Source organism: Callorhinchus milii, unplaced genomic scaffold (genome assembly GCF_018977255.1).
Source record: "Callorhinchus milii isolate IMCB2004 unplaced genomic scaffold, IMCB_Cmil_1.0 Scaffold5, whole genome shotgun sequence".
NCBI lineage: Eukaryota > Metazoa > Chordata > Chondrichthyes > Chimaeriformes > Callorhinchidae > Callorhinchus > Callorhinchus milii.
Genome location: NW_024704746.1, coordinates 22,337,604 through 22,355,054, shown reverse-complemented (window position 1 = coordinate 22,355,054; position 17,451 = coordinate 22,337,604). Strand labels below are relative to the sequence as shown.

The 17,451-nt window shown below is 41.1% G+C and overlaps 1 protein-coding gene across 1 annotated transcript in view; it reads left to right on the top strand.

Moving 5' to 3' along the window:
- mast2 (microtubule associated serine/threonine kinase 2) overlaps positions 1-17,451 on the top strand; it is a 126,444-nt gene that overhangs the window by 81,587 nt on the left and 27,406 nt on the right. Inside the window, exons 4-7 of the mRNA XM_042335834.1 lie at positions 10,851-10,926; positions 12,921-12,941; positions 13,962-14,040; positions 16,161-16,312. Of these exons, the coding sequence (XP_042191768.1) occupies positions 10,851-10,926; positions 12,921-12,941; positions 13,962-14,040; positions 16,161-16,312 (328 nt within the window). The remainder of the gene's footprint in view (positions 1-10,850; positions 10,927-12,920; positions 12,942-13,961; positions 14,041-16,160; positions 16,313-17,451) is intronic.

Below are 17,451 nucleotides of genomic sequence, written 5' to 3'. Positions count from 1 at the left end.
ATGGGAAAATTATAAATAGTGCCCGTTGCCACATCGTATTTATGTCTGTTGTCGAGATTCTATTGCAACACGTGCATATCGCGCTCACTGTGTTACTTGCATGTGTTTTTCAAATAAACGTAGGAATTGAACAATTTTAAGGGTTGGCTATTTTGCCATTGTGCAGACGATGGCAATTTCCCCTTTGGGGATGACACAGGTGCCACAAACTACGTCATTTTCAGACGACTGTACCATTGGTCTTTAACTCCAGAGCAGTAACAATCTGCACTGTTAGCCTTTTTTTTGTATCATTGAGCCATTCTAACCTCTTGTGCCCACTAACATTCGCCCACAAATATACAGTCAATTCACTTTACAGCATATTCTGTGAAGCGCTTTGAGACATCTAGAAGACGTGAAAAGCGCTATATCAAATGCAAGGATTATTATTATATTATAACATTTTTTATAATGTCAAATAAGCAAGCAGGATGAGTTGACTGAATTCAAACTTGTAGTCCAGTACTTACAAAGTCACTGAAGGTTGCTCAGTAAGCATCTCAGTGTGCCTTTTGCTGAGCTACTTGGAATGTAGACGGGTGGTGATGCCATGGCCTAACCTTTAGCAGCCGGTTTGTATATAGGAAGTCCTTGGGGCGAAATAAACTGCTTACAGTTTAAAAATCAGTGAAGCATTGCAACGCAATAGCAATATGGGGGGCGGAGGGGATGGGGAAAGATTGGCCTTTTAACCTGTAAAGCATTCTGGGGGGAACAAAAATCATACAAGTTAATTGTGTCAAAGATATGCAACCTCACCTCCCTGGCTTTTCACAACATTACTAGGTGCTGCACGCAGGGATTGATGTTGGTGTCTGCCTGATCAGCCCCAAGCTGGCCATGTATTAGCAAGAGAAGCAAAGTGCATTGTGAATTCGCAATACACCCCCCCCTACTAGCCCGCCTGAGCTAAACCTCTTGCACTGCGTTATTTGACAGTATAGTACTGGTGACAGAGTGGGTACAACAACCCAACTTGCACTTATATAACGCCCCTCACGCAGGGTGACGTCCAGAGCGCTTGACAGTGGAGGGGCCATGTCGCCAGGACGGGGAGGGGAAGCGGGAACCGTAGGCACGTCGAAGAGGAAGGTCTTCAGGTGTGAACTGAGGATGGGGGAAGGATAGGATACAGCCTGTTTGGGTGTAAATCAAGAATGCAGCTGAGGAGTATATTTTTACAGTTTGGTTTGTGGAATATCTTATTTTTAATCACAATCGGCTTCGCTATGAGCGTATGTAGCTTATGGACTGATTGCCTGATAAAAATGCTTTGGGGCAGCAATAATTTTCAATTCAGGCCATGATCTTCAAACGATGGTTGAAATGATGTTGCCTTTTGTAAATGTTAACTTTCTGAATAAATATTTGCAGCAAAACTGATGAGGTCTGTTTATTCCTGAAGGATTAAAATAATCAAGATAAAGCTTTGGGAAGAAACTGGGAATCCTAATTGGGTTTTACAGTCGTGTGCCTGTATTTGCATTAGGAAATCTGCCAATATTCTTAAACTGTCAATCATCTGTTTGCCCAGTGGTTATACAGTTAATAGGGGGAGGGGTATGGCAAAGCCCATGTAGAAATTGGACCCCGTTATACATTGTCTTTGATAACAGCACCATTTAGGGTTATATTTAGTTTTGTTCTAAATTATTGCACATGCTAAATTGCACATGTATGGTTTTGTAAGGCAAAATCATAATTCATTTGACTTCAGAACTGCACAACATTACCAGCTGCAGAGCATAATTACTGTTGTAAAAACCGCTGAGGAAAAACAAAGAGGAAGGCTGCTTGTCTTTGTACTCTTAACGGCCGGGCACTCAGCCAAGGCAACTGGAGAACAGAGAAGCTTGGTTTGGCGAGAAAAACTGGTTAATTCTGCAGCCGGCTGGAATAGATTAGGTGTTGGAAAGTTTCACACCCAAGAATTAGATTTAATGAGGTATTACCGAGGCTATAGATTTGTGAATTTAGTAGGATCTGATCTATAAAGGTTGCTCAGGGTTTGAGCTCCAATTCCCTGTAAATAAAAGCCCACTCTTGAATACAGACAGTACTGTGTTCCTGGGAATGTGCCATTGAGAGTAAATTCAAATTACTGTACCCACAGAAACAAATGAAACGCACATTGGAGCTTATGAACACCTGCCTAAACTGATCTCCTGCGCTTCACGGTAAATGCATCTCGACAACTTCCATTTAATTTATATTAATCTGAGCATGAAATGAGCCTTCCAACTGTAAGCTGTCAGACAGCTGTTTGCCTTTCCTGTGCCCTGAAACTATACCCTGCTCTACCCGTCCCAAAGCTGATGTTGGCCTTTAACACAGCCTGCTTTTAATTAAAGGAGCTAGCCACATTTAAGTTTATTTTGTCACCTCTACCACCTCTATCCAGCAAATGTAATAGCATTATTGTTCAGTGATGCAGATTCTAAAGCCACTGACTTTTGATCTGGCTCTAATGTGGGTGGATTAATGAACGGGGTTAGGCAAATTATGCTTCTTTACAGTAATAGAAGTAAGTAGAACTTCACAAGTAGATTAGCTCAAATTCACAATTTTTATTGGGACACTTCACATTTGCAATCAATAAATCTAATCATTTTCAGAACTAATTAGACAATTTGTGCTGTGTGTACAAGGTAGCTTTCTATTATTAGCCATAATTTTTCATCAGTCCCCTGAGGAAGTTTTCACTGCTCATTATGAACTTTGATGATATTTGCAGTATTGCTAAATATATGGCAATACAAAGCCATTTGAGTTTCCAGAAATAGGCCAAACAGAGATCTAGATCTTACGGGATAAGAAAAGTACCATATGCAAAGAGAAGGGCTTCTCACTCTGCAAATTGTTTCTGCAGGCGTCTGCCCGCAGGCATAGTATTTTCTTATTAAAAGGGAGATCGTTATCAACCTTCTGCTGCTTCTCCTTCAAATTCTTCATCCAAGAGAGACAACTTGCCCTTTAGTTGTAGGAAATCTTTAATATTGGATCGTCAGCATCTTCTGAGCCAGAGGTTTCTGATCATGACATTGCCAGAAAATTTGCTCTTTGAAAGTGTGTTCTCATTTTGATTTCCTATTTACCTGTAAGACGACGTCTTTGCGTGCAGTGTTTTACTGAAATGTGTGTCATTTACTAATTAGTTATTATCAATGCCGGTTTAGATATCTTAATGGATTAAAGGATTACATTACTTCACTAATCTGGTAATAGGTTTCACTGTGAGTTGGCATTAGTCTGGTTTGTTGCCACGCAGGGTGATCCATCCCATATACTTGTTGCCTTGTATTCTGTCTCCCTGTGGGAAACCTATAGGTGATGCTTGAAAACTGGGAAAACCCCATTGGTGGAATTGGCTTAAAATTTGATGCTATGCAAGATTTATGAATCTCACCTGGTTTGAATTTCTCAATATCTTAGTTCATGCTTGGGATATCTTGAGTGCCTTCTGCTGTTAGTGTGTGGTTTGAATCTGAAATCTTTCAACAGTGCTGTAATTATTAAATAATGATTCCCCGGTAATTACTCTAACCTATTCCGAGCTCGTTTTCACAGATCTCATTTATTTCCCGCAAAGGGCAAAGTAGTATTTATAGAGATGAGCGATCATAATACCTGACATTCCAAAATTGCAAATGCAGCAAATTACATAATAACCTCTAACGATTTAATGTTTTAGAGTTGGGGCTAATATATGGTGATTTCTAAACGGATTCCTTCATAGATATTTGTGCAGCGACTCCTTACAATAAACTGCAGTATGTCATGCTGATCCATATTGACTCCTCTGGCAAGTGAGCAGTGCTCATGTGGAGTATAAACACCGGTACCGACTGGTTGGGTTGAGTGGCCTGTTTCCTCCTGCACATTCTGTGTAAACCCCCACAACGAGCTGGATAACCTCTTCTACATATTCACTGCTCTCTGCAAAATAATTAAATCAGAAATATCTGTTAAACTTGCTTCTTCTGAGCTTGGGCCAGTGTCTGTCTGTATCTTGTACAATATTCATAGCAGTTCAACTCTTTGAATAAAAAGACTGCTATGCGTAATATTTATAGCATCACATGCTTTTCACTGACACTACACATAGGCAAGGGTTTGTTTCAGTATTAAATAAGGCACTGGTGAAGACGAACATTGTGGACAAGCAGGAGTTTGAATGGCACTGTGAGTGCTGCCTGCTTTTATTGTTTGGTCATTATGTCAAAATGAAATTGGCACCAAAGTGGCTCCAAATGGCATGGCTGTTTTTCCTCGCCGTCAGATTGCTTTAAAATAATGCGATTAACCGGATTTTCCTAGGGTTACAGTACACCCAGGTGCAGATCCATCAGTTTATCTTCTCAATAATTGGATGTTGCATCGAATTGTAAGATTATGTTTTCATTTCACACAAGTTATCCAGAGACTAGGGATCATGAATTATTAATAGCCAACTCTATTAGAGTTATTGTTGATAATTGATATAACCTTAACTCGGAATAAAAATGAATAAAGTAGGATAATTGCAAGGTAATGAAGTGTGGGGATTGTAACATTGACATGAAGGAATGATCTTGTAGCTTCTTCTTTCATGATTATTGAAGTTCACGACCAGAAATACAATTTAATATTTATTATTAACCCTCACCACAATACATTTTAAATTGCAAGTGAGCATTTGGCAAAATATTCCTGCCTCTTGTTGGCATTCTTGGGATGACTTATTTAAAAACAATCACGTCAGTCCTCCAAATACTTAAAAGATAATAATTTATAAGCTTCCATATCCTTTCGAATATGTCTTGCAGGTGATGCATGCATGTTTTCCAAACAAGAAAGAATAAAAACTTTCCATATTCTTTGTTTTCACTCATGGAAACAGTATTTAGTCCTGCAAGGTACCATCCTGTGGGTGGCTGAAACTCTCCTGCACCGCACGTCACTGGCTGTTCAATAATGAACGTGTAAACTTTGCCAAATAACAGCGACTGACGCAATCCACAGTGTTGCATAACCCTGGTGGGCGAAAAGCGACCAAGAGACCGTGTTTCTGTCTTCCTTTCCAGTCTGCCATACGCGTAACGATGGAATTGAATCTCCTCTGAGATGCACTGCTTGATAGAGTACTTGTTTTGATCAAGATCGTGTCACTTCACTGCCACTTTAATCAGTTTGCGTTCTGACGTAGCCACTCAGCTCTTCAGTCTGCCCTGCCTGATGACGTTAGTCAAGAAATTAACTGTTTACGTTTTTTTGGAAATGTATCTTAATTCATCTAATTTAGGAGATGTCTATTTTTCGATAGAAATGTCCTGTTTCAAAATTCTTGCACCGATAGTTTGTAGAAACTTGGATGGCCACAATGCTAACACCAGGCTTAATTTTGCCAAGTTCAAGGGGCTGGATCCAATTTGAATGTCTCCAATGTGATTGATGCCTCTGTTCCAGTTACTGAGGAGTTCCAACTCCCACTGTTTAACATATATCTCTTTCCTTCAGTATTCTGCAAACTAGCATTAACATTCTGGGATCCAAACAGCAGCAGATTCAGTGCCATGAAAGGTTGGCTCAACGGCTGACGCAACCACTTGAAGAGGGGTGGTGGGGGAGGTGGGAGAGGGCATTGGCGAGGACATTAGCAGGAGTGGAAAGTCCCACATTATGATTGATCATCTCTGGTGATAATTATGTCACATTTTTCAGACACGATTGGGGAGGATTTGTAACTCTGTAGTTGGTTTTAACAGAAAACTGCCTTCAAAATAAAGGCTGCATTTGTAAGCATTTGCCAAATTCTTTTGTGTAAATGGAAATCGAGTGCAATTGACACAATGAGAGCAAATATACTAAACCACCCCCTGCGTAGTTTGATCCACCTCCAAATAGTAGATGTACAGCTAATTTACTTCCATTAAAACCACAGTATTTACTGAATAATTTATTAACCAGTAATTTGATACTGAATATTAACTTATAATTAGGGTTGGTGGAAGGTAATTTGATAGGCATGACCTCTTTAGATAGGCAGACTCGATAAGCCTCCACCTTTTACGTACTCTCAGGGCAATTTCCTGCAATATTTAATGACAAATGCTTCATTGGAGAATCTTTTCTCTAAACCACTAGTTTTCAGAGTAGATGATGCCTTGACATAGCTGGGGTTCATTTTGTATGCAATGTTAGATGTTGTCCTGACTATTGTACATTTACAACAGTAACAAAATTAAATTTGTATAGCGCCTTTGACGTCAGGAGGACGTCCCAAGGCCCTGGGCATTTCAGTATTAAATTCTATCCAATAACAAATACTTGGCAGTGAGTTTAAGATAATAATTCAATCTTTTTTCCTTATTTATAAACGTCTTGCGCTTTTCACTTATGATTTAACGGCATTTAGGTACTATGAGTTGAATTGGAGCCTTGTAACTAATTCACTGCCAGCTGTTAAGTTTTTTTTAAACAAACGACTAAACTCCACACTGACGTTTCAAGGAGAGGTTTTTCTGCGCCCAGTTAACCTGGAATAGAACTGCTACAGTAAGGTCAGCACTTTGATGTGTTGCGGATACTGTGTCCATGTGTACATGAGGACCTTTTCTGCTTGGGACCACAAATTTCCACTGACGTGTGGAGTATAAATGAAGTTGTTCGGACCACATGGCTTCATTATGAAACACTCCCCGATGCAGCACTGGCCCCATCCAGTCTTTTGGCACCTACTTACTGCCTCTTCTTTTGCACGCAATGCGCATTTTACGACTTGCCTGAAACCAAATGCTTTATTGTGCCAACTAATGTGAAAATTGTGGTGTAAAAAGAAAATTATTTGTAAACCAGGTTACATTAAAAAAGGGCACAAACCCAAGGTTTGCAGGAGGAAATGCGTTGAGTTAAAATTGTATATAAAAGTCATTATTGCATAGTGAACATGTGTAGTGCTTGTGGGGAAGGGATATTCAGATGATCCGTTGGCTCCTTAATCAGTAAAAAAAAATGCATGGCAGGATTTAGAAGGCTACCAATATCATTAAAAGCAACTGAGATTAACATTCCTCCGCCCCCAATTTTTGTTTTAATTTTAAGCAGTGCTGATGAGGTAGTTGGAGAATTTGCTAAGCCTGGTATTGTGATGGAGCTAATTAACATTAGTGGCATGATAGTCATTAACCCAGGGTCCTTTAGTAATTATGTCCTTTCAATCATACAGCTCACTTGTACAGTTAGTCTCTAAATCTTTTCCTTACTTTAATGAAGCCATCAGCACTTTCAGAAAATCGGAATATAACTTAACAAAAGGTGTCGAGTTTGATCTCAATTCTTTGTTTAAAGGAGTACAAAGGTGAGTGTCTAAAACCTGGACAAATCGTTGACACTTAAACACAGTACAGTAAACCTCCGAGCATTTTGTTATTAGAAACGTTGAGTGGAAGAACTGGGAACCGAGTGGACAGTCAGAGGAGAGGTCACAGAGGCGACTTGGATTTCAGTTTTACTGCAAAGTGGGAGATTAGTGGGAACATGACGGCATAGCCAGAAACTGAGAGAGATTCTAATTTATGGAAGCGGATCAGGTTGCTCGTTTTACCCAAGAAAGAATGACAGTCGGCAAACGGACAAGGCAGAGAGCAACACCGAGTATTTTCCAGACAGGCAGCTAAAGTCGGGGAGAGCCAAGGTACTGGAGGCAGTTCAAGTTAAGTCTCTGCAGTTTTACTGAAGGTCTGAGATCTGGATGATTTACAGTTTATCTGAGAAAAAACATCGTATCCAAAATACCCCTGGATCTGAGGATTTCAGATACATTCAGTCCACTGTCTAGTTAAACAACATTCTGTGAAACGCTTTGAGACGTCTTGAAGACGTGATAAGGCACTATGTCAAATGCAAAGATTATTATTTTTCTAAGCCTTTCTGACAGCATTGGAGTGTGAGCACATGGTTGACCAAGAATCAACCGGACATTCACCGTCTGATTGGTTCATTTCCACCATATCAATTTAATAATTCCTCCAAAAAAAAACCCCAAACAATAATTAAATTGGTCATTTTCAATCTACGACTGTTTGTGGGACATTGCTGTGCGCAATTGGCTGCTGCGTTCGCCCACAAATATACAGTCAATTCACTTTACAGTGTGTTCTGTGAAGCGCTTTGGGGCGTCCTCCCGACGTGAAAAGCGCTATATCAAATGCAAGGATTATTATTATTGTTATTAAACCACCGAGTTTGAAACAGTGACTGTCAGTGCTCAGTACAACACCTCTTGAATTTTTCTGAGTCTTAGATAAGAAGCACATTATAAAGCATGACATAAATTGTGATGTGGACAATACAACTTAGAAACTAAATGGGTAGTAATATTATGCAATTCGATTAATACTTAATTACTATTATGAGAACCTTTCTTTCACAGCCTTCCTAAATAATCCATCCTGACTAAATTGGATCAGGTGGCAATCTAAATGCACTTTAAAAAAAACAGAACCAAACCTTTGTGTAAAGTGCATTTTCGGTTTAGTGTTCTTGTGCTTAATTGGAAAAAAGCACCCTTAAAGAATTCCAACGTGCACCGAGGAGGGAAAGGAACAGTATGCTATTTTAATCCCACGCTTTAATTTTGAACTTGGTGCGTTTTTGTTCAAAGTTGCCATCATTTCTGGATTTACTGCTTCGGGTCTGCAGTCGTGTTTCTGCAGCGAAATTGGAAATGTTGATGTTTTTTTTCCCCCCCTCTTGTTCAAGGAATGTGTCACGAATGAATAATATTTCCGCTCAGTTCTTTAATGCTAAAATGACAGTGCATTAACTCGGCATGCTGGCTATTGGCAAGCCGTTGAGTTGGAAAGACGATTCATTGTGAAGACACAATTAAAACCATTTCAGTCCTCAATGTTTCATAAATGGCATTTATTCAGAAGGAAGTACAGCGTGTTTCTTTTTCAATAAATGTGCTTCTAATAAAGATTTTCTCATTGTGAGGTCTCCATTTTTCCAGGCACGCTTGCCCTCCTCTACACCAAACTATTGAAGGAGAAATAAAATTTGGGACTTATAGGATTAATTAATTAATTTAACATGAGTTTTAGTTAAACAAACAAAACATTTTTTTTTTGGTGGGGGGTGGGGTAATCAGCTTATTTTCATTCCTACCAGTGGGCGCACTCTGCTGTCGCCACATATTGTACAGATTAATAATAATAATCTTTGCATTTGATATAGCGCTTTCCACGTCGGGAGGACGTCCCAAAGCGCTTCACAGAACACACACTGTAAAGTGAATTGACTGTATATTTGTGGGCGAACGCGGCAGCCAATTGCGCACAGCAATGTCCCACAAACAGTCGTAGATCGAAAATGACCAATTTTTATTATTGTTTTTGGTTTTGGAGGGATTATTATTAGGCTCTGTGTGGAGTAAGGAAACTTGCCCAAGGTTTCACCCTCTGCCTGGAATTGAACTCAGGTCTCTCGCTTGCAAAGCGAGTGCTCTAACCACTGAGCTACGGGACTCAGGCAAAGGATTGACAAACTGGCTCCAAACTTCCGCAAACTAGTCCGAGGGACAAAAGAAATGGTGCAAAATGAGACTTAATCCCCCCCGAGCCAGCTCTGGAGCGCGATCAGTATCTCGTTGCCTCGTCCCCGCTTCGGTTGAAACCGTCTGTAATTCAGTATTTGGAAGGGCCTTGATGTGGGGACGCTCGAGTTTGAATGTTGCCCTTGGCAGATATTTTTTCCGCTGGTGTTTGTTCGCCGTTGAGCTCTCGCTGGGGGGGGGGGCGCTGGGCTGAGCCGAGGGGAGACTGACCACAGAGCAAAGGGGACCAGATAGTCTGAGCACTGATAGTCCTGCACTGCCACAGCACCACCCAGTGGCCTGACCCAGTAAACCGCAACGTGCTTTGTTCACGCGGTTTCCGAGAGCTTTGCTCGCGTCAGGACTCAACCCCTAACGACCTTCCACGTCCGCGGTTGAACTTGTTTTCTCTAAGTACTTTTCCGCCCCCTAAGTGCATTTGGGTCCTTTTCCCCATTGTACAATTTCATAGTCCCACTGATTTCCCTGTGTTGGGAAGGTATTTGACTGGAGTCGACATCACACCGAAGCCCAGTCTGGTCTTCACCAGGCATTCATAAATGTGCCCCTCCAAGCACTGTCATTGAACAGCGACCAGGATCGGAAACCCTGGCTGACCTACCCCCGCCTAACCGGAGAGACCAATTTACCGAGGCCAGTTGCAGCACTCCACTGCTAATCACGCTGAGATGAGCTGACACTCAGCAAAGTCTGGGTGTTAAACCCAAGATAAAATCTCTGAGCCATCGGGGATGCTAATTTTCATCATTTTATTTTTAATTAGTTACCTAACCTCCGCGTACGCAGAATGCATGATAAGATTCTTTAATTTATTTCCCACCGGAGGCGTTGACCATCACTCACTTTGCAGATTCACTGCTTGTAAATTGCAAGGCCAATTCGCTCACGGAATATGAATGCTAGTCCATGCCTTCTCATCACATATCTGTCTCCACTGGGCTGCCTAGAAATGTGTGAGTGGCAAAGTTGCAGGTAAATTGCAGTTGGCCTCATAAGTGGAGACGTTTATCACAGACACTGCCTGTCGATTGCAATTTAAATTCTTAATTATCTCATCAGTATGAATACGCGAAAGATGATCTGCAGAGTTGCAAGCTCGCAAGTGTGATGTAAAATTATTTCTGTAAGATCATTCTATCTGAATGGCTATGTTAAAATGTAATTTCTGTCTCCAGTCTGACCTAACCTCACAATTTGAGTGTTTTATCCGCAGGTAACAGCCCTCTCGACAGTCCAAGGAATTTCTCTCCCAATGCAGCAGCTCACTTTTCGTTTGTGCCAGCTCGCAGGTAAAGCTGTGGTTTGTTTTCGTGTATGTGCGTGTGTGTACTTAAATAGCGTTTCAAAAGTCTTGCGTGTTGCATGCGGGCACATTCTGCATGTGAACATACACTGATGTGTATTTAACTTGCTTGTACTGTAAATTGCAACTGTCCAAATTGGACAGTGTTCCTTTTAATATAACTCTGCCAACTTTTACAAAAAGCATTTCAACAAAATAAAAAAAGCAATAAAGTTTAACATGATAAACTAGTAATGCTGTAAGATTAAGTATATGGTTGGAATATCTCAGTATCTCAAATATAGCCTACAAATATACCGTCAATTCACTTTACAGTATATTCTGTGAAACGCTTTGAGACGTCTCGAAGACGTGATAAAGCGCTATATCAAATGCCAGGATTATTATTACAGGATTATTAGCATCACTGCAGGACACATGGTTTGGGAAATGCAGCCTCGTTTTACGCACTTTCAAATGTGACAAGTTCCCAGTCTCCACGGATGCTATTTGCATTTCAAGTACTGTATTAGTTTTGGGCAGTTTTGGGCTATTTATCCAGTGACTGAACATCATCCTGCCTTCTCCCAGCAGCTACATACTTGTATTTCCAGCAGAGAATCACTGGATAGCTGGAGATCAGTAGCATGAACACTAGCTAAACATTCCCCCTCCTTAGCCCAGGACGCTGATTGCATTTGGGACACTCCACCTTGTCCCAGCTGAGTTACAAGTGCAATTCACCATTCAACTAATTAGGAGCTTATTAGAACAAAGAATTCTGCACACCAGTACTTAATGTCCAGTAAAAAAAATCAGCTCCTAAATAGTTGTGAGGCAGTTGTAGTAACTCAGCGAGTGTAAAGAAGAATGAGTTTGTACACCAGAGGGTAACTCGATCCAATGGAGCAACTTTTTATCATAATAATAACTTAAATAAACAATAACTTTTTATAATAATAAATGACATAAAGCACCAGATTACAGATTGCATAAAGGGGTTTCTTTCTGCAGATTAATCATCCCAAAAGGCCTTGCAATTTTCATACAAAGCATCAAGCACTGTCTAATTAGGTATACCCAAGCCAGATGCAGTACAAGCCAGAGCTTCATCACCTCAACAAAGTGTCTTGACCCCATTCTCAGGAGAGCACCCCCTGTTGTAAAAGTGTGACATTTCTATTTCCCAGATCTGATGCTTTTTCTAAGCAAGCGATAAACAATTAAGCTAAATACGGACTGTTTTGCACCACGGATTTGTCTCCACAGGGAATGGCAGTGAGACTACCTTCTTCTGTGGCCTTGTTAATCATGTCCCAGTGTTCCCGTAATACCTTTGCTTATTATTATTCTAAATGCAGGTAATAAATTTAAAATGTGCACTTATGCAATCGCCTTCAGAGATTCTAAGAGTTCCCCACCCCCCCATGTATCGTGCATCGAAATATATTTAAATTTGCAAACATGACATTACTTAATGTTCGAGGCCATCTTTGCATATGAATGTCATGACATACTTTGTAAGGAGACTTTAATTCAACCACTAAACATATTTTTATGTAATAAATGTCAGAATTAATATGAATGGATAGAAGCAACAATGCCATGACACATGACAGTATGTTAACCATTGGAAGCATAACAAGACCTAATCTGGTGGGTCTTTCAAGCTCCACAATTTTGTCAGGTGTTTTTCGAGGGGAAGGTACCCTTTAACTGAGGCGTGGGTACTCTGTCCCTGGATGCTATCCTTGAGGACACAAGATGTTGAGTGTAATTAACCTTTTTTTTTCAAAAAAAAGAGATTTCCCCTGAGTTTCATACACTGGTGTTTGCTGAACAAGGACATTAAAATGATGTATTTGATGTACTTGATGCACTGGCCGAGAATAAAGTCTGACCCATGAAGCAATTTGAATGGGCATTGTTTGTGCACTGCGTTTTGAAACCGATGTTAATGTTAATGTTAAGCTAGTTAATGTTTTCATTCCTTTGCTGCAGCCATGGTCACAGAGCCGACAGGTAACACTCAAATAAGTGTTGCTGTCGTACGTACTGCATGTCGTGTAGCTGTATATTGAATGTTCGTGTGCATGAAAAGGCAGTAAAATACTTGAGCAAAACATGTCGCGTCATTTGACCAGGAATGTACTAAACGAAGGGCACGCTTACAGTTTGAGATGTTGGGGATTCCACTGAGATCTATATTTTGCTAATCGTGTTCTTGAGCCAAACTGTTTTTTGCCAGAATTTACCAAACTGTTGAAATTAGCCTTCACCTTAAAAGCTGTTTTTTATTTGCAGTTCCTTTTTTAAAAAAACAATTTGCCAAGTTCAGAAACGCTGATTGCATTGCTTATCAGCATTTCATTTGGGTTCAGAGTTATACAAGATGTGCCGAGCTTCAGCACTGGGGCCCATCTATAAAGTTCACTGGATAGCAAAACTCTCAATTCCCTTTAACCAGCATATTATTTCATTTCGAAGCTGCTTTGGTGACAGTAATAAACTGAGTGCAGGTTTGATGCTGAGAGTCAGCAGGCGCACAAAATCCAGCGATTGAACAAATTACTACTCCTCGCCTGTCAACGTCATTCCATCGTTCTCCTTGCGTGGTAGTACAGACAAATCTTAGCAAACCAGCAGCTAGTAATTCACAAAAGATTGAATTTTTTTAGATCAATAGGAATGGAAAAGGGCTGCAGAGGCATTTTGCTGACTTTGGTAATTTTGTTCAGAATGCAATCGTAGAGGTTTAAATCAGCTTTTTTTTAGAAAAAATTCCGCTGATTTCCGAGATTGTCCTCCGCAGGAAACTTTATCAAACAGATTAAATTCCAATTAGGGAAAACGTTTTGTTCTTAAGCTCAGTTTAGTGCTATCTCGTGGTATGAGTGAAATTGGGGCTTCAATGTGTAGGAGGACAGTGTATTGGAGTTTGGGAACATAGTCGTTTCAGTCAAAATATTGTGTGCAGCTTTATAAGAAAGGTTTTGGTCCTTTCATTTACCAATTTAGATTTTCTCCCTCCTCATCCCTCAGGACGGATGGACGACGATGGTCTCTGGCTTCCCTGCCCTCTTCTGGATATGGAACCAATACGCCAAGTTCCACAGTATCTGTAAGTATTGCTCACATTACAACAGCTAATCACTAGCCCTGATCGGTGATCGATGTTCAGAAGCCCAAACTGTATCCATCAGCCCCTAACCTACTGTGAATAAAGGCCAAATGGAAAATATTTAGTTACGGCCTTTCCTGTTTACCTTCAAGCATTCTCTTTGTATTCAAGTGAACAATTTTAACAAAAAATAACAAAACAAGACCACATACTTTTATGTTAGATCACAGGAATTCTTTCTCACTGACTCCTCTCCAGATGCATTAGTGTCATCGATTGATGCCTGGAGTTTGCTGCTGGTACAAGAGTTACCCACTGAGTAAGAACCGAACACAGAGCTCTGAAAAACTGCTTCTTAGGGACGTTCTCATCAACGATGGTGTGATGTAACTAACAAAGCCATTGGTTGTATAACCATGTACAATGTAGGGCAACACGTGTAATTTTTGACTCATTATTTTGTGTAGATATCTGCAGCGCCATTAAAATGTGGCATCTAAATTTCAAAATGTACATTTACACGTGTGTCCAAGCACCTGCCCCCCCACAATAATCCTACCCTCCCCCCCAAATAATCAATCTCTTCATTGAAATTCTTGAAGTGTGCAAGTTTTAATCCTCTAATAATAACCCTTGCATTTGAGTGTAGCCCCTTTCAGGTCGAGAGGATATCTCAAAGAGCGTAGCAGGATTCACTGTGAAGTGTATTTTTGTAGGCAAGGTATTAATACTCTTGGTTTATTGTAAACTATATAATGTTACTCATATCACGTTTGTTTCTTATTTTCCCTTTTGCCCCCATTTTTGGTTCTCCCAGAGTCAAACAACCTGTCAAATAAAGCACTCTGAAGCCTCTGTTAACTGTACCTTGTGCTCGCAGGCGTTCAATATTGGTCTGAAGTGGCTTATTTTTCCCTGTGGGGAGCTGTCTGTCCTCCCATTGGCATGTTCTGCTGGTGGTGTAGACAAAGTAGGCAGCTGTAGACAAGATAAACTCCAGCATGCAGCTATTGTGTTGCCTAGAATCCAACGCCAATTTTTTTCCACAGTTCAGCCTCTCCCGAAAGGCTGTCATGTAATGGGGTGGGGGAAGACGTGAGATAAAGTGACAAATTCAGTACCATTGCGTCCGGCAACACTCCCAATTTGTTGAACAAACCACAACTTTAACATGGAGTGTATGCTGTGCTGCGGTCTGAGGCGAGAAGAAAAAAATGACACACGACCTTCAAGCTGTTTGGCTCATTTATTTCCCAGCCACACGTCTCTGTTCGAAGGGAAATCTAACACGCAGCAGCTTTGATGTGCTATCTCTCAAATGGCCGGGAGCACCTGCTTTTATGTCTGCTTGAAGGTGGGCTTTTAGGAAACGCGTAGTCATTTTGATTCTGCTTGATGGGTGTGAATGCATTTCTAAACGGTAGTCCTTATCAGAAGGATTCAGAACAGTATGGTACTAGTTTTTAATATGTACTTTTACCACNAAAAACTATTGGGTGAGGAAAATTTGTGCTACAACACTGCTAATGAACATGAAAGCATCTGATTCTTAATAAGAATCATTTTGCCAGATATCACTGTGACTTTATAAGTAACTTTCTTTAATTTATCCCTCAATAAAATCAAATATCGCCACACTCTGGAACTCCATCCCACGGTCCCTTCGCCTCGCCTCCTCCCTTGCCTCCTTCAAGGCCGGTCTCAAGACCCTTCTCTTGGACCGTACCTTTGGTCACCCTCCCACCTCTCTGCCTTCCCTCACCCCTACACCACCCCTCCCCCACGCTCGGGCCCCGACACCTGACTGTTCAGCGCTTTGGGACATCCTCCCGACGTGAAAGGCACTCTATAAATGTCATTTTTCGTGTTGTTGTAAGTTTGACCGTGTTTCTAGGCAGGTTTCAAGTGCCAACTCCAGTAAACGTTTGCCCTCGCAAGTTCGTGCTCAGATCTAACAAAAGATATTTTTATACCAGCAGATTTGCTTTGTTGTTTTTCCTTTGGTTTTGTTAAAAACGCTGCTTATTCTGTCCTGTTCCCCGGTGTAATAGTGCAGGGGGTGCGGGGAGTTGGGACTGATGCGAAATAGCACTTAGGAAGGTTTTGTTTACTGCACACAGTCATCCTGCTCATCACAGGAAAAACTTCACCAGCTGCCGTATCAGCCCACAGCCGACGAGCTGCACTTCCTCAGCAAGCACTTCAGTACCGAGAGCATCACCGACGACGATGGAAGGCAATCACCCATGCGACCTCGATCTCGCAGCCTCAGGTCAGTGCCCTGAGAGGTGTCGACAGACGTACCCGTCGCATGAGATATTCCTTCGCTTGAAAATACGGCCACAGCCAACAACAACAACTTGCATTTATATGGCACCTCCTCACTCAGGGTAGCGTCCCAGAGCGCTCGACTGTGCAGGAGCACGACGCTGGATCTAGATCTGTGTGCGTGTTCTTTGGCAGCCACTGGTTTAAGGATTGAACAAATTATTTTAAATGGATATCTCAGTCAGTTAATTAGCTGTTAAAGCCCTAGGTCTGGAGATGTGTTCTGTTTTAAACCCCTTCCTTACATGAGACAGTTCTGTACATATGTGTGTGACAATTTTCGGCGCGACATTAAGAGTTTGGCACCCAATATTTTCCATTGATTTAGAGCCGCAACAATATAGTTATTTAGTTTCAGAAGTATAGACTCAATCGATGTGATTCACTCCAGGCACTTCGTGCTGTTCCATTTCTCCTGTCAAATCAATGAGCCATTCATTGCTTGTTAGCCATTAACTCATGACAATACAAGGTAGTGGGGAGCCGAAACCGGAGTAGGAACATTTGTTTTTCATTTTGTGCTCGCTTCCCACCCCCCCCGCCCCCCACCCCACATTGTTGAATCTATGCCACATTTTTTATTATTCTCACAATGGCAAAGAATTTTAGCCCATCATTGTAAGAATGATGGATCTGCAGAATTTTAGCGAGATTGTCTTTGCCATTTGCAAGCGGGGAAAACCGCCTATTTGGTTGTCTTCATGGCTGTTACTGCCTGAATTGAGAGCTATGCATTGTATAAGATCAGAAACGCTGCTTTGGGTACTTGCAAATGATCTTCACTGAGCGGGATTTTAAGATTTTTACCGTTTTCCTTGGTGTGGGAGGGACGAGATTACAAAACACCTTTTAGCATTGTTCTTGAAATAAAGATTGCATTTACTTAGCTTGCAAATCATTCACATTTCACCCTGATGCTTTTGTCGGTTCAAAGCCCTTCTCTTGAATCCTCATAGATTATTATTGTATAATAATAATCCTTGCATTTGATATAGCGCCTTATCTCGTCTGCGAGACGCCTCAAAGCGATTTGCTCAAATGTTTTGCAACCTGTAACAGCCTCCCAGTCTTCGCGTTTACTTA